The 17,988-nt window shown below is 43.6% G+C and overlaps 1 protein-coding gene across 1 annotated transcript in view; it reads left to right on the top strand.

The window, feature by feature from the left end:
* The window catches only part of mmp16b (matrix metallopeptidase 16b (membrane-inserted)), a gene marked incomplete at both ends in the record, with an annotated part of 17,223 nt that extends 1,023 nt beyond the window's left edge, over nucleotides 1-16,200 (top strand). Inside the window, 9 exons of the mRNA XM_084058104.1 lie at nucleotides 1,605-1,750; nucleotides 3,017-3,133; nucleotides 5,192-5,496; nucleotides 9,401-9,562; nucleotides 9,751-9,968; nucleotides 11,221-11,359; nucleotides 12,370-12,520; nucleotides 14,887-15,002; nucleotides 15,839-16,200. Coding sequence (XP_083914230.1) covers nucleotides 1,605-1,750; nucleotides 3,017-3,133; nucleotides 5,192-5,496; nucleotides 9,401-9,562; nucleotides 9,751-9,968; nucleotides 11,221-11,359; nucleotides 12,370-12,520; nucleotides 14,887-15,002; nucleotides 15,839-16,200 — 1,716 coding nt within the window. The remainder of the gene's footprint in view (nucleotides 1-1,604; nucleotides 1,751-3,016; nucleotides 3,134-5,191; nucleotides 5,497-9,400; nucleotides 9,563-9,750; nucleotides 9,969-11,220; nucleotides 11,360-12,369; nucleotides 12,521-14,886; nucleotides 15,003-15,838) is intronic.
* Nucleotides 16,201-17,988: the final 1,788 nt, after the last annotated feature.

Raw genomic sequence — 17,988 nt, forward strand, 5'->3', positions numbered from 1 at the left:
TCACCAATGCTGGGACTGACAATGACCCCTGGCAACAGACAATCTCGCTGCTTTCTTGAATCGAGTTGGCACTCTGGCTTTGTGAGGCTGAGTTGGCTTCGTTAAACATTGCCTGTCCCTATTCTGGGGTGAGCATTCAGCGAAAAGAGCAGATCTACAGCTGCTATTTTCGGCGTAAGTGTATTTGGTGTAGAGAGAAAAAAGGAGGGGTCCAGAATAGACCCTTTGGGGGAGTCCGGAGTGTATAGGTGGTTAACCCCATATTCTACGGAAAAGCCAAAAATAGCTGATCTACAAGCACATGTCATGATGCGAAGTGTTGTGAGCTTGTAGATCTGCCATTTTTGGCAGATAATATTTGGTGTAGAGGGAGAAAAGCGGTCCAAGACAAGTACAGAGCCAACTCAGGTCAGTTCAATAAGTCTAGACTCAGGGTTTAAGTGGTTAAATAATGTTTCTGGGAGGACTCAGATGGTCGGCTCCAAGCAATTGTTTACTCTGCCTTCCCAAGACCTCGTCATCAAATAAACCTGAATCTCCACCAGCATTTAGATGCATATGAATGAAAGAGTATTCTCTTTGTCCTAGATCATACAGGGCAGGTGCAGCACATTATTGTCCTTGTAAGTGTCTCATGAAAGTGTCTCATGAAATCTCTCAACCATGTTATTCAAGCAGTGACCCAAAGTTGAAATGCGTCAGTAAGAAGGCCAGCCTATTCCCATTTCCATGTGGCTGCAATGACAGGCCTTTTCACACTTGACAACACAAACATTTGAAACGGGCCCAAGTGTATTTCCTGTTAGTTTGTGAATATCAGTAGCGGACCGGAAATAAACCTGGACCCAATCGGTCGCCTAGCAACACAATTCCATTGACGTCTATTCTGCTAATAATGACTAACTCTAATACAGTACAAATATATATATTTTTTAAATCAGTGAATGTTTGTGCTGCCTCTTGATACATGCACAGTGAATTACCTTGACCAATAACGACTCATACAATCAGAACTACAGGTAATGGGAAGGCATTGTAAATGTGAATGAGTACAAGGACCTACTGTAGAGGTATGAAGCATTAAAAACATCCTGACCTCTTTCTGTTATATGCAAATTATGCTTTTAATCTGTCACCTATACCGACTGTGGCGCATCCCTCATATTAACAACTTAAACCCTATATGTATACATACTCTCTAGCTCTATGCTTGGTCTGCTGCTTTTTTCCCTCAACACCAAATATCTTAGACGAAAATATCCGAGCTACATGCTCACAGCACATGGCAACACAATTCTTTTGTGGAATGTTTACCACAGAATTGAGACGCTAGGGTTCATATTGTTATTACTTTAATAAAATGTTTTAATTTATTTTTACACAAATAACCACTTAAACCCTCTATACTTGACTGGGGTCTGCTCTTTTTTCCCTCACTACACCAAATCTTGTCGCCAAAAGTTTACAAGCTCACAGCGTGTCACAATGCGACACATTGTCTGCTATTTCCCCCCATAATAGAGATGCTAGGGTTCAAGTGGTTACTACTAGTACCAAGTAGAATCAATAACAGGAACTTGCCCTCATTCTTAACTTATTTGCAGGAATGGCTACAGAAGTACGGCTATCTTCCGCACACAGACCCCCGGTCTATCCTGCGCTCGGTCCAAACCGTGCACACGGCTATTGCAGCCATGCAGCAAATCTATGGTCTCAATGTCACCGGGACGCTGGATGATAACACCAAGGAGTGAGTATACATACACACGTGCTCTGTTTATACATGCAGAGGCACAAACACAAACACTAGACCAGGCCGTTGGTGCAGCAGGTCTTTAGGTATAATTGCATGGAAACACATGCACATGTATGCACATACACACACACACACACACACACACACACACACACACACACACACACACACACACACACACACACTCACACACTCACACACACACACACACACACACACACACACACACACACACACACACACACACACACACACACACACACACACACACACACACACACACACACACACACACAAATTGAGATGTTCGCGTGCATGCATCCGTATACACACATTCACGAGTCACATTTGTAAAGCCTAAGGTCACTATTTGGATGGAGAAAGTAATGCCACTGATTATTTGAACGGAGCGGAGGAGGGTAAAAATAGACTCTGTTCTCACCATGAATGAAATTAAAGTCACCTGAATTAATGTAACGTCTGCCGCCATCACCACCAGCCCCAGTTTACACCAAAACAGCCCAACAATGCTGGCCTTATTAACTGTTTTCATTCTTCCTCTTTTGCATAATGGCATAGTGACATCACACTGAGGTGAGACTAATTTTCACGTTTCCAACGTGGCTTATTGTTGTGCTTTGAGTGAGAACACACTTTTTAATCAAAGTCAGGCCTGATAATAATACATGTTTTCAATTTTTCTTTGGGGTGAGTCGCGACCGTATACAACCAAGTATGAATCATGGCGGATTGCCGGTGACCTGCCCTATTGTATCAGACCTGAACGAGCACTCCATGTGTGAAAGAGACAGTCAAGAGTGCTGTAGAGGAGAATAGTCTAGCCACACCACACCACACCACACCACACTCCCTCCCTCAGCTCCTGTCAGGAAAAAGTACTTCTCAGAGAGTGTTTTATGTTGTGATGTGCTGGAGAGAGTGCATTGTTTGACTTGTGTCACCAATCGTCACCAATCCTCTCTCTCCTTCTCTTCTCTTCTCTTCTCTTCTCTTCTCTTCTCTTCTCTTCTCTTCTCTTCTCTTCTCTTCTCTTCTCTTCTCTTCTCTTCTCTTCTCTTCTCTTCTCTTCTCTTCTCTTCTCTTCTCTTCTCTCCTCTCCTCTCCTCTCCTCTCCTCTCCTCTCCTCTCCTCTCCTCTCCTCTCTTCTTATCCTCATCTTATCCTCATCTTATCCTCATCTTATCCTCTCCACTGCCCCTTCCTTTTTCTTATCACCTCCACCTCCTCCCACTCATTAAGTTGGATGCAGAAGCCGCGGTGTGGAGTTCCAGACAAACAAAAGGGTGTCTCGAGGTCACGGAAGCGGCGGTACGCGCTAACAGGCCAGAAGTGGCAGCGAACACACATCACCTACAGGTGAGAGATGGGAGATTGTTGTCATAGCGACCAGTAGATCAGCAGTGTCTATTATAGAGGTCTACGCTTGCCAACGTGTCCATTCATTTACAGCTCTCTCATTTTCTCTCCCCGCCTCTTTCTCTCTCTCTCTCTCTCTTCTCTCTCTCTCTCTCTCTCTCTCTCTCTCTCTCTCTCTCTCCTCCTTCTCTTCTCTTGCTTCCTGCTCCCTCTATCATTACACTCGCCTGGGAACACATCATATGCCATGTGTTGTCATAGAGACTGCACACACTACGCACGTCATATATGTGGGTGCACAAGCATACACACACACACACACACACACACACACACACACACACACACACACACACACACACACACACACACACACACACACACGCACACACACACACACATATTCCATTCAGTCAGGTCGTAAATAAAATGTCCTTCCTCATTCATCCAAACTAATTTACACACATCACTACAGTAAATGTTTATTTATAGTGCACAGCTTTGAATAGACATAATATCTAATGGCACATGTTTGTCACCGTCTTCTAGTTTTGCATTTGTCATTCAACCTTCCTGGGCATGAATTGTAAAAACCAACCAAAGGAGCTGAAACGTTTTTTAATACAAATTGTGACAAAATGTCCTTTTGTAAATCATCCGTAATATATATATTTTTTGCTGAAACATAATTATATTATTACAGTACGTTTCCATCTTATCGTGCGTGATTAAGTCCTAGCTCCTAATAGGTTTCTTCGGAGGAAACGATAAAGGATGCTCGGCCATACTGGAAATTGACAGGTTACAGCAGTAATGGACGATAACGCTGTCAATTTATTCAAATCCTTCCTTCCTCTCTGAATTTGAATTGATGAGCTGCTGCCCCCCCCCCCCCCCCCCCCCAATGGAATGCCAATCAGTGTTGGGCTTAGGCTGCTGAATGCTTTCTCTCCATGAAAATGAGTGGTGAGAGAGAGAGAGAGAGAGAGAGAGAGAGAGAGAGGGTGGGGGGGGGGGGGGGGTTGTGGGGAGTGGGTGACAGAGAGAGATTTCCCTTTCCTCCCTGCCTGCCAGGGACTGATAACGGCAGCGGTGTTAAAAGTTCAGTGAAAGCTGCTGGGCTTGGAATAAGTTTTGTGAAGTGAAAACTTTTTAAATATTTTTTTTAGTTCCTCCTCATTTTGAGAAAAAAAAAAATCACTCTAAATTAAGGGGGGTTATAGTGGGTGAGCGGTGTGTGTGTGTGTGTGTGTGTGTGTGTGTGTGTGTGTGTGTGTGTGTGTGTGTGTGTGTGTGTGTGTGTGCGTGTGTGTGTGTGTGTGTGTGTGTGTGTGTGTGTGTGTGTGTGTGTGGGTGGGAGGCGGGGGGGGGGGGGGTTGGCAGGGGGATTAGGAGAAATATTGCGACGGTACAGGTACAGGCTTTATTTCCTGGCTGAATTCATTTACAATGTACATTGTCCCACTTGTGTAGCATCTTCCCAGTCTCTATAGCCACTTACGGTATACAGTATACTGTGCACAGTAAAATCCTCAGTATTCATTTATGCATTTGTAACTGTCTGAGTTAAAGCTGTTTTATGTAACATTTCTTACTGAAGACAATGTTATTTTGTCCAATCTGCATGGTAGAGTATATTAATACAATATAACTTATCCAATTAGGGTGGTTGTATTTGGTCTCCCTGCTCTTCTATTGAAACGTTTAGATCCTGTGTCTAGGTTTGACACGACCTTTGAGACCATCCTGTTTCTGGTTTGACATGAATTTTGACCTTCAGGCAGGCTCAGTGGTAAACATTTCAGCACTTGCTCAGGAGACCCTGGTCTGCAATACCGTGTCCCAGACCCTCTCAACTGTTTGTCTGCCTTGAACCTGTTGAACTATTATACCTCACGATAGGGCGTGGCATCCTCGCCCCTGTAGTTCTTTATAAATAAATAAACCTCAACAAATCACCGCAGGGATTGTCCGCCACTCTGCCGCCGTACCACAACTCATCACCTGCTCAGCCGTGACTAAACCGCCTCCACCCCCCTCTGTCCGTTTCCCCCGCAGCATCAAGAACGTCACACCGAAGGTGGGACCCCAAGAGACCCACAATGCCATCCGTCGGGCCTTTGACGTGTGGCAGGGTGTGACTCCGCTGCGCTTCGAGGCCGTTCCGTACAGCGCCCTGGAGAGCGGCAGGCGTGACGTGGACATCACCATCATTTTCGCCTCGGGTTTCCATGGTGACAGCTCCCCCTTCGACGGCGAGGGGGGGTTCCTCGCCCATGCCTATTTCCCGGGGCCCGGCATAGGGGGTGACACACACTTCGACTCTGACGAGCCTTGGACCCTGGGGAACCCCAATCACGATGGTACGTGGTACAAGGCGAGAGATGGGGGGGGGGGGGGGTAATGATGAATCAATCAATCAATCGATTGTGCTCTGGCTTGGATCAGTGGAACTAACGTGTGTGTGTGTGTGTGTGTGTGTGTGTGTGTGTGTGTGTGTGTGTGTGTGTGTGTGTGTGTGTGTGTGTGTGTGTGTGTGAGAGTGATAATATCTGAGAGAGAAGGTGGATGAATGCTATAAGAGGGAAAGAAAGAATAAATTAGAAGGAAAGATACTGTAGATAGCAATTAAAAGGGGAAGGGTAAAGCAAGCTATCTTTGCAAGTTGATTTTCTTCCTCGAAGACCAAACAAACCACAATATGCCATGTCAAATGGTTGGCAGTATAATGTAAAGTGTACACAGTGAGAGGTAGTCAATAAGACAAGCAGACCAGAACACCTCTATGGTCCTTTAATCTAGAAAGTGGGAGGAAGAGAGGGTGGAGACAGCGGTGGAGGAAGACAAGTGAAGGACAACGAGAGAAACAGAATGGTGCATTTAGTCAGTGAGATAGCAAAGGAATGGGAGAGAGTAGATATCAGCTAATGGAAAGTAGATAACGAACAAAGACAGAGTTTCACACTCTGCAAAATCCTGAGGGTTAAATTAACACACAGGATTTCGCAGAGCAGGACACAGTATGAGGTACGCTGAATAAAAAAAAGAAGAATGCAGAAATTATTGTTATTATTATTTTTGAGAACTCTTGAGATGACTGTGTCGAAACGGACACTATTGTCACGTCATGTTCTTATACCATTTATTTTCTTTGTAGTGAATTTGGTAGCTCAATCGTAGGTTTCAAGAGAATTCTACATGAAACTGCACATAACAAATAAATATCCAATGACTATAGCAATTTAGACCATAATATTTGAGTTAATAAGATATCCAGGCCTAGAAACTAAGCATATCCCAGTGTATAGATGCGATTTACAGTTATGTCATGTGATGTCATGTTGAGTACAGTAATGTTACGTTGTGTTACTGCAGTGCTGTGTAGGCTGTTGCTCGTCACCACTGTAAACAGGGTGGTGTTAACGGGGACAATGGAGGAGCAGGGGTCTTGCCATAGAGGGGGCAAAATGTTACAGTGGGCCCTAACATTATTATACAGTAACCATTGCAAAAATGTATAAATTACATTCCTCAACCGCGTCAAAAGTACAAAAAACTAACTATCCAGTATCTTAGTAGACAGTTAGATGGGAATATCCACTGTAGACGTCACATCAGCTTATTATACAGCAGCCTCCCTCAAAATCACATGTTTAGACATGTCAGTCAGCCCTTTTTGACTGACATGAATAAAACTGACCTCATACACAGTACAGTATGTCACAGCAGGTCAACCAATCAACCAGCTTCTATCGGTTCCTGCCACCCCTCATCGCCTCATAAGAAGGGCAGGGGGCCAGTAAATTATTAATGACATTATATCATTTTATTTGAGTGATTTTTATGTTTATATTTTTACTACATGGTTTGAAAATGGTTTGGCCAAAGAGTATAGGCTTACCACTCTACCCCCTCCCCCCAAGGTGGAACACCATGGAGCAGAGATGGTAATAAAATGCCCCCTCTCTCAGTTCTCCATCCACAACCACTTTAATTACCTTGCTTGTCAGAGCGCCATGAGGCTGCTCGAACCTCCACGCACCCAAATACCACATGCTCCGCTAACGCTCCACTCACACTTCTGTTCCACACGCGGCTGTCAGCGGGAGATGGTAATAGCTAGCGTGTTTGTTTGTTTCCCGTCATCTTTTGTCCTCCGGCCACCTACAGTATCAATTCACCCCCACCCCACCCCTGTCTCTTTTGTTCTCGCTCTCTCCAATGGTAATTGTCTCAGATTCCCGAGTCAAATTCCTGCCCAGTGTCCCATGGCAAGCTGCGCTTAGTGCCCGTACGGGATTCCGAAAAAAGCCCTTTCCTTGTGTTTGAAACACTGTGTGCAGCCTTTAATGGGCTTTCACGGTAGTGCACTTGTAAATGTTGCATGTTGACATGTATGCTAATGGTAGCTCAGACCTCGCTCTCTCCCGTGGGTGTTGTTCCTAGAGGCTTTTTGGTTAGCTGGAAGAAGGCAGAGAGTCGTGGTGGCAACGATGGCAGAGGAGAAGGAGGGGGTGGGACTGGGGCTGGGTAATTAACTGAAAATATATCAAAACCGACATTTAAAACCAATAACCGACTTAATCTTGCTCATGTAGGTTAATCAAATATTATAATTGACATTTTTATAATTGACTAAATCGATTAGTCTGATTACCACTTAAGCCTGTGTTATAAGTTGTACAGTGGTGGCGTTCAAAAATAGCAAAAATATCCAATCTACAAGCTCACAATGTGTCGCTATAAAAAAATCGAGGAATCGAGGAAAAGGTTTGAAATAATCGTGATACAGTATTGAATTGAAGTCATATCGCCCAGCCCTAGGAGGGGGAGGGGGTGTAACCTTTTAGCTGCTGGCAGCGGTTGTTCTATGCAGCGCTGCTTGCAACGCTGGATATCATGTTTTAAAGGGCAACAATCTCCTGAGGCCATCTTCAGTCACATGCTGCACGGACGCGGTACACTTAAATCAAGCTGATGCTATCAGCTAAATGCTGACCATAGAATGATTTATGTGTGTGTGTGTGTGTGTGTGTGTGTGTGTGTGTGTGTGTGTGTGTGTGTGTGTGTGTGTGTGTGTGTGTGTGTGTGTGTGTGTGTGTGTGTGTCTGTATGCAGCTGTATGTATACATGCACAGCAAAAAATACCCAGAATTAGATGAGGATTTGACTGTGTACAATGTGTGAGTATGTTATTTATTCTCATGCAGCGCTGACTCCTGCTTTTACCCTGCACCTGACATTAGGTTCAGGTGGACAGGCTATTAGATTTTCTGGCTGAATGTATGTCGACATAAGTTTCTTTCCCGTCTCTTAAACTGTCTCAATTTAAGTCTATGCCCTGTAATTAAACTCAGTATAATCCCCCAAACAGAACACATTGCTAAGGTGTAATGCCTATACTTGTCCTTTATTGCCCAAATCAGGGTGCGACTAGTTATATTTAGTTTAGTTTTTGTTTTGTTTCATTAAGGCTCAAGGTTAGGCATGTGCTGAGGATACGATGTTGACCGTGCAGTGTCCGTGCAGTGTCGAGGAGTGTTAAGTTGATTGGATGAGCATTTCTTGAGAACGCTGCAAGCGGACAAAACGTGGTCAACAGCACTTCCGGGAGCAAAGCAATCAGTCTGTTCTGAAGGGGCCCATGTTCAAAACGGGCACTGCACTATAGTGGTTGTAATTAGAGGTAAGGGAACATGGAATGGAATGGATGCGAGTCCATGCAATGTCCCTAAACGTTTGTCAAACCAACACACGCATGTGTGTGTGTGTGTGTGTGTGTGTGTGTGTGTGTGTGTGTGTGTGTACGCGTTCGTGCATTTGTGTATACAACCACTTTCTATTATCTTGTATGTGTGTCACATTTATATTTGATTTCACTATGGCGATGCCCGTTGGGAACGCATCATGCCTCCCTGGTTATGAAATACCTGCACTAAGTACCCGTCCTTAGTGCAGTAACCATTATCATAGTACTTGGACACTTAAGTATTAAATTATAATGTCTATGATGGCATTGTGGATCTCCATAATATGGGCATAAAAGGGACACAGAAACATTTATAGAGAGATTTTTGGACAACCGCTGATCCAACCGACTTGGTCAATCGGTCGGACAGACAGTTCTTGAGATATCCCCGCATATGGACACACACACACACACACACACACACACACACACACACACACACACACACACACACACACACACACACACACACACACAGTACATTCTTCTCCTCATCTCTGTTGTTCTCCCCTCGCCAGGTAATGACCTGTTCTTGGTCGCGGTTCACGAGTTGGGCCACGCCCTTGGTCTGGAACACTCCAATGACCCCACCGCTATTATGGCCCCGTTCTACCAGTACATGGACACAGAGAACTTCAAACTACCTCACGACGACCTTCAGGGCATCCAGAAGATATACGGTAATTCTCAGAAGCTTTCTCACCTTACAAAGATACAACACATTGTTAAAACCATCAGCTAATAGAGCTATTATTCTATGCGAAACAGTGTTTTTTTAATATCTCAGATATACTGTTTGACGGTGCAGTGTCTTTCTCCTCTCCACATCTTTTAGCTACAGGAGCTGATGTAAATCTTTTGCCTGCAGGTCCACCAGACAGGGCTCCACAGCCCACCAGGCCCCCACCAACAGCCCCTCCTCCCCGCTTCCACCCGCCCTCGGACCCCCGCAAGCATGACCGCCAGGTTCGGCCCCACCGCCCGCCCCAGGGGGCCAAGCCCTCCAACCCCAACTCCAAACCCAATATCTGTGATGGAGGCTTCAACACCCTGGCCATCCTCAGACAAGAACTGTTTGTTTTCAAGGTATATTGTTCAGTGCCGAATGTGTGCATGCTCCTATCCTCTGTGTACACAATTCAGCAAATGCAATAATTCATATTTATTTATCTTCCCATGTTGGCATATGAGCCTCTATATTATACATTGTTTATATAAGGATTTCTTTATTCTTGTCTTTACATATTTCTTTTTTTTTACTTGTGCAAATGTAATGCTACGTCACTGACATATTTTTTTCGGATGTGCAAACATACTTAACCTGGCAATAAAAATGATTCTGATTTTGTTACTGTACCTGGTCCAGCAGGTACAAATAGACCAGGTCCATTTGGATGGAATTTATATTTAGACTTAAATTAACACTGAGGACTGCACTGTGTTGAGGACTGTATATTTTCCATGTATTCGCTGTCAGGTGGAAACCTTGCATGTCTAAAACCGTTCCTTTTTATTATTTTAAAGGGAGAGATCGGCACAAAGTCAAAGTAAAAAACACGGAATATTCAAAAATGGACCAGGAGGCAGGCTTGCAGAAAAACTAAAGATTTGTAATTGCATCCAGGCCAGGACAACAAAAATGCAACACAAAATTCAAATAACTGAAATTAATGGAACAGCAGTGTCAACCTCTCCCCATGGCAGCCTACACTCCCACTGAGCTGTTCCCCTTATATACTCTACAGACTCCACCCTTGGCTTTCTAATCAACCAGCCACAAGTACAATAGCAATTCACCCAAGATGCTCCCCATGTTCTAATCAATCAGCCTGGCACCCCTCAATAAGCTCTTCAGGCACCAATCACCCAACTACACAGCTAGGCTTCAACAGGCCGCACCCGCATAACAGCATATTCCTGTGCAGATAAACAAAAACACATTAGCTATTCCAGTCACAACAGAATGTGCACCTTCTGTGGGACTGGGAATCTGCAAGTTACAAGCATAACATACATTTCATTATGAATGTGTATACATTGAGAAAATTAGTTTGTAAGAGGCTACTCTGTGACACATTTTAAAATAATGAAAATAGCCGATCTACAAGCATTGTGAGCTTGTAGATGTGCTATTTTCACAATTTGAACCAAAGATTGGAGGGAAAAATGCAAAATGTATATTTCCCCCCAAAAATTGATATATTTTATTCAAATATTTTATCATATCATATCATATCATATCATATCATATCATATCATACTGAGAGGAGCTTTTATTGATTAAATCGATTGGTTTGCTTAACTGTTACACCTCTACATGTCATGTCCATTTCTACAGGACCAGTGGTTCTGGAGGGTGCGGGACAACTCAGTAGTCCCTGGCTACCCCATGCAGATCAACTACTTCTGGAGAGGACTGCCTTCCAAAATAGACGCCGTCTATGAAAACAGTGAAGGGAAGTTTGTATTTTTTAAAGGTAAGAAACAGAATGAAAGATGCGTGTGTCACTGACTGCAAGTAAGCCACTTAAGCCCTACTGTATACGACGAATAGGGAAAACAGCAAATCTACAAGCTCACAATGCGTCATAATGCAATGCATTGTAGCTTCAATGTACCCTATTCAACAACATGAAAACTGACTGAGTGGTTGTGACTGTGAGGTTGTTTGTGTGTGGAGTCAGAGTGGTTGTGACTGTGAGGTTGTTTGTGTGTGGAGTCAGAGTGGTTGTGACTGTGAGGTTGTTTGTGTGTGCTGTATGCTAACAGAGCGAGTTGAGGGTCCAGTCCGTCCACCATCAGTCCATCAGGCAGATTAACATGACATCTGTCACCCAGTAGGATCAGAAAGTGCCCCATGCTTTATTTATTCACTCAGGGGGGCGTAACTCTGTGTGTGTGTGTGTGTGTGTGTGTGTGTGTGTGTGTGTGTGTGTGTGTGTGTGTGTGTGTGTGTGTGTGTGTGTGTGTGTGTGTGTGTGTGTGTGTGTGTGTGTGTGTGTGTGAGCGTGAGCGTGTGTGCTCGTCTGTGTACAGTATACACACAGCTACTTAGTCCAAGTGCAATAGGCTCTTCAGTCTTCAGCCTGCCGGAGGCACTTATCAGACTGAATGAAATGCAACAGTAGTATCAATAAACCATGTATGAATGTGTCTCTGTGGAATTGTCTTCAGAAATTGATATTTATTGTATTGTGTAAAATACTGCATATATATATATATATATATATATATATATATATATATATATATATATATATATATATATAGGCCTACAGTATATGCTATATATGAACACTTAGACAGGAAAAAAAGAGAATATCAGCAGAACTGCAAGATATTTCCCAGAGCGCTTGAATACATTGGGAGCCAGCAGTGCTTGTTGTAATGTGTACCAGTGGATATTAGTTTTAGGATTCAGTTTGTGACTTCATTGTGTCCCCTACTGCTACTGATGTGACTGACGACGGGTGCATATTTTCTTTAGGGAAGCACTTCTGGGTGTTCAAGGACACCACTCTGCAGCCCACCTACCCTCAGGACATCACCTTGTTCGGGAGTGGCATGCCCACACAGAGCATCGAAACAGCTGTCTGGTGGGAAGACGTGGCCAAGACTTACTTCTTCAAAGGAGACAGGTTTGTCTGGAGGGGGAGCAGGGTTATTATGTTTAACCCATTAATTTTTAGATTTGAGCTAAAAAGCATTATTTTACACTTTGGGCTATTCAAAAATAGCACATATACAAGCTTGTAGCGCGGCACCGAGTGCCGCGCTACGAGCTTGTAGATCTGCTATTTTTCAAAAATCGTGAAAATGTGTGCAAATCTTCTGAATATATATATTTTTAAAGCGAACATTTTTAACTCAAATCTTTGCTTCTGGGGGTCCCTGGATCAAAATATTTTGAAGGGGGTCCGCGGCCAAATACATATAAATTTGGGGGTCCTTGACATGAAAAAGATTGAGCACCACTGATATAGAAACATACGTTTTTCAGAAAACTGTTGGGATTTAGGAGACATGTAGAATCGGCTTCAGGTCTCAATGGGTTAACTAAAACCAACAAAATAACAAAAACTAGAATTGCCAACTAGAATTGGAAAAGTATAATAATAATTTAAAAAAAAACTGACTAACTAACTGAATCTGTGTTGTGTTTACAAAATGAACTAAAACTGAACAGAAATCTTAAAGAATGCTAAACTCAATTTATTTTCAATTCAATTCAAAATGTTGTTTTGTAATTTTCCATTCGCCCAAAAATAGCAGATCTACAAGCTCACAATGTGTGAGTTTTGTCACTCCCTCTTGTTTTCTTTATTTTTACAAATCAAACCCTGCATGTGTCCTCTGTGAAGTTTAGTGTCGTCATCAGCGTCAGAAATTCAACCCTGGACAGCACCTGCTCGGAGTGGCAAAGTGCTGCTCAGATTATATTACCGTGTCCCCCAAAGCCATTGATCTTGTCAAAAGGCTACTGCAATTGTTTCCATTAAAGGAATAGTTCACCTGTAAATTCAAACACAGGTTATTCTAACTTTTTTCTCTTTTGTTTTGGCTGGTCAATTCCTTGATGTAGATTAAACTCTATGATTATGGTGTATTCTTCCCTTAGATAATTTGTTTCATGAATATGTATTCATTACTGAAGCCACTTGCAATAGAGGATCTGTTGTTTATGTAATGCATGTGCATTGCGAGGGAGTTGGAGAGCAGTTCAACGTGACTCAGATGTTTGTTCATCTGTTATGATAAATCATATCATATCTGGCTATGGATCTCATGGTGAGAGCACATAAACGGTTTTGTCATGATACTGTCATCGTCCCTCAGCCTCCTGTTGCACAGAATCACAAAAAAGGACTTCCTGTCCATCCTCAAAAAACATGATTTAATCTCTATGACTGATACAGCAATCATAAACAAATTTGTGTGTAGCAGACCCTGACTGTGTGTGTGTGTGTGTGTGTGTGTGTGTGTGTGTGTGTGTGTGTGTGTGTGTGTGTGTGTGTGTGCGCGCGCGCGCGTGCGTGCGTGCGTGCGTGCGTACATGCGAGCGTGCATGCTTGCGTGTTCCTATACTGTTGTTTATTAATATGATACCCTCTAGTGTTGAAATACGACATCAACAACAAATTCTACACTTAACCACTTAACCACAGCTACTGCACTTCCTTGCACAGCGAATAAGCTAAAATAGCCAATCTACGAGCTCACAACGTTAGCTAGTAGATTTATTATTATAATTAATTGAGCAGCCAATTATTTTTACCCCTTTTTTCTCCCAAATGTGGTCGTTATAGCAATTAATTCCACCCACTGCTTGCCATTGCCATTGTATCCTGGCTCACCTGCCATAGCCTGGAAACCAGACAAATCTGCCAGTGAACAAAAAAAAGAGCCCTCGGCAGATTAGTCTGGCCCCGCTCGGTTGAAATTCTCAAATATCCCACTCAGTTACATTGAGGTCCATACATTTTTCAGAAGGACATAGAGAAAAATAACTCATGTGAATAAATTCTGCCTCACCCAGTAGATAAGCAGTGGTGTGACACCAATTTGGTAACTGGTGGTTCTGTCTGTGCCACAGCGAATGTCAGTGGCGAAAAATGATCAGTGGATGGGAGTTTGGCATCAGTGATCTGGGAGTGGGGATGGGGGTGTTCTTGTGATTATTTTGGAACCGGGTTGCTGATCCTGTGCAGCAGAACGACTGGAAGAGACTGAATTGGTTTGATGTTTTGATGCTTCATTGCACATGGATTAGGTGTCATGTGATGATATCAATGTGTTGGAAAGCTGGACTGTCATTAATGTTGACATTGATTTGTGGGCGTTTGTGTTTATTTATATCTGTCGGTGTGTGAATGTGTGTGTCTGTGTTTTGCCTACATTTGCATGCACAGCAAAATCCAGAGGGATAATTTAACTGAGAGTGTAAAAAATGGATTTCACTGTGTACTGTACCTTCTCATTGCCCATTGTATTTATATCCTACTAGATATTGGAGGTACAACGAGGACATGAGGACAATGGACCCTGGATATCCAAAACCCATCACCGTATGGAAGGGTATCCCTGATTCTCCACAGGGAGCCTTTGTGGACAAGGCCAATGGTATGTCCTATTTATCTGCAACTGCTAAGCTGTGCTTATCTGCCCTACATTCCCTGCCACAGTCCTCCCTTTTCACACAGCATTGCTGTGGTACTTGGCACTGCATAAGGCGCTATGCTCATTTAGCACAGTTCAAGCTTATCTTAACCACATGAACACTGGTGTCCCTATTCTGGGGCAAACATTTGACAAAAATAGCGGATCTACAAGCTCAGAACGCATTGTGTTGTGACTTGTGACGTAGCGTAAAAACAGGAGGGAGCCTATAGTGACCAGGGACTCCAGGCAACTAAGGAGTATTATAGGGTTTTAGTGACCAGGGACTCCAGGCAACTAAGTATTATAGGGTTTACGTGGTTAACCTTAAAATTGAAATCTGTAGGTTTGGCCACTGTACATGCTCATAATAAACAAGGTACAAAGAAAAATGTAACGCTTTTCACTGCAGACAATTTGATGGGTAAACGCAACATAACGACGTTACAATGTAACAACGTTGATTGTGTGTGTGTTTCATTTTAGGTGTTTCTGTGTGCCAACAAGAAGTTGAAATGTACAGGAGCTGTCCATACTGGCACACAGTTAACACCTAAATGAAAGACACCCACAATTAATGTTATATTGCCTTCAGCTGTGGTTAGTGCTTACCCATCAAAATGCCTGCCGTGAAAAGGGTCTATTGATCAAGTTCTAGGATCTGAGAACAAAGGTCTCATTCTCTCACACTGCTGCACTATAAACTAGTCATTGGTGCAACTAATTGCAAAATCTTTACCGTTCAACCATAAAACTGTGAGTGACTCTGCTGTGACCCCCCCCCCCCTCCCCCCATCCAGGCTACACCTACTTCTACAAGGGGAAGGAGTACTGGAAGTTCAACAATCAGCTGCTGCGGGTGGAGCCCGGCTACCCCAGGTCCATTCTGAGGGACTTCATGGGCTGCGATGGCTTGCCTGCCGACCCAGATTGGGACTGGAGCCCCCCGGAGGTGGAGGAGCGCCACTACGACAGCGGCGACGTGGACATCGTCATCAAACTGGACAGCGCGGGTGGCACGGAGAAGGCGGTGGCCATCGCCATCCCCTGCGTCCTGGCGCTGTGCATGATGGTCCTGCTTTACACGGTCTTCCAGTTCAGGAGGAAGAGCACGCAGCGCCACATACTGTACTGCAAGCGTTCCATGCAGGAATGGGTCTAAAGAGACCGTCTGCACTGTACAGGAATGGATCGTGGAGTTCCGTTAGCGGTGTAGGTATTGTTCAAAGCCCGGAGTGCAGCTAACAATGGGAAGCAACACCAAGGGGGCCGTACCTTAGGGCTGCCACGCTGGCAGATATTAAAACTCTGTGTTCGAGGCCCCACGACATGCAAGCTAGAGTCACACAAACCCTTCAAGAGAGCTCTGCGGAAGACACTGAAGGAGCCGCGGCTCTAAAATCTCTACTAATATGTTTGTGTCTGCATTGACTTTCCTCTGTGTGTCGGAATGAACTCAATTAAGTGAGACAAGAATTGAGCTCAGTGGGACCTCCATCTCTCCCCGTCTCTGCACGCCTCTCTTTTAAAAAGCCCCTTACGATAACTTCAGTTGACACGTTAGACATGTAGGCTACTATTTTACTTTCAGTTCTTAATTAACTTGCCCTCAAGCTGTGCTTTTTTAAATTCATTTTTAATTTAGGTCCCTGTAAAAGATTACTCATTGTGTGAAAGACTGATACACAAACCAAATAGGACTTTTTTTTTCTTCCAAAGAGGATTACTGCTCAATGTTGTTGTTTTTCTGGGTTATCTTGTTCATGGGTCTAAAATTGTGGCATCATTCTCACATTTTTGTTAGCCATCTCTATTCATATCCTCCCGTCTGCTCTGTCATCTGTGGGAAAAACGTAGGAAGCAGCAGTGAATAAGAGCTGGGAACTGAAGACTGTTGTGGCAGTCTGTCTCCAGAACTGGGGGCCAAAAACCTCTCTGCAATATTTGAGACTGCCTTAATCACAGATTACTTTTATTCCCCTCTCTCTCCTCCCTCTCTCTCTCTCTCTCTCTCTCTCTCTCTCTCTCTCTCTCTCTCTCTCTCTCTCTCTCTCTCTCTCTCTCTCTCTCTCTCTCTCTCTCTCTCTCTCTCTCTCTCTCTCTCTCCTCTCTCTCTCTCTCTCTCTCTCTCTCTCTCTCTCTCTCTCTCTCTCTCTCTCTCTCTCTCTCTCTCTCTCTCTCTCTCTCTCTCTCTCTCTCTCTCTCTCTCTCTCTCTCTCTCTCTCTCTCTCTCTCTCGTACTCTCCCACCCACTGTCATTTTGTCTGAAAGCTCATAATGCATTTCACATACTAACAAGGATGCAGTAGGAATACAAATAAAATCTAGCAATGCATACAACCCATATTCCAAAATCAATAGAAGTGAATAATAATGTGGACAATGATTGGTTCATCTCTCTGGCATTTCACTTTCATAAACATATGTTTTAAGCTGGTATACTAACATGCCTAATTAATCAGTGATTAGGCAGTATGAGCTTTCACACATCGTCTCACCTGTGAGTGTGAGATCGGGACAAGTGTGTGTGTGTGTGTGTGTGTGTGTGTGTGTGTGTGTGTGTGTGTGTGTGTGTGTGTGTGTGTGTGTGTGTGAGTGTGAGAGTGAATATGCGCACAGAGTAGAAATGTTGAAGGGTTCAAACACGTTTGCGTATTTCATAAAACATTTTGATGTGCTTCTTTTTAATGACTGCCACTTGGTTTATGAATCATCTTTTTACATAGTGTGAGGAACAAGTACTGTAGGTGTTGTAAAAGAAAATCACACTGTACCAAGAGGCAGACTCCCTGTGGTAATATGAAGACATGCAGGGTGGAGATATTAATTTGTGAATGCAATATAAGGTACTGTATAGGTCCTAAAACAAATATACACGGTCTTGCAATTGCCTATATGGTTGGTTTCCATAAATATGTGTGTTTTGTGTGGTTTAGCATTTCTCTCAGAA

The sequence above is a fragment of the Gymnoscopelus microlampas genome (genome assembly GCF_963454915.1).
Source record: "Gymnoscopelus microlampas genome assembly, chromosome: 5".
NCBI classification, from domain to species: Eukaryota; Metazoa; Chordata; class Actinopteri; order Myctophiformes; family Myctophidae; genus Gymnoscopelus; species Gymnoscopelus microlampas.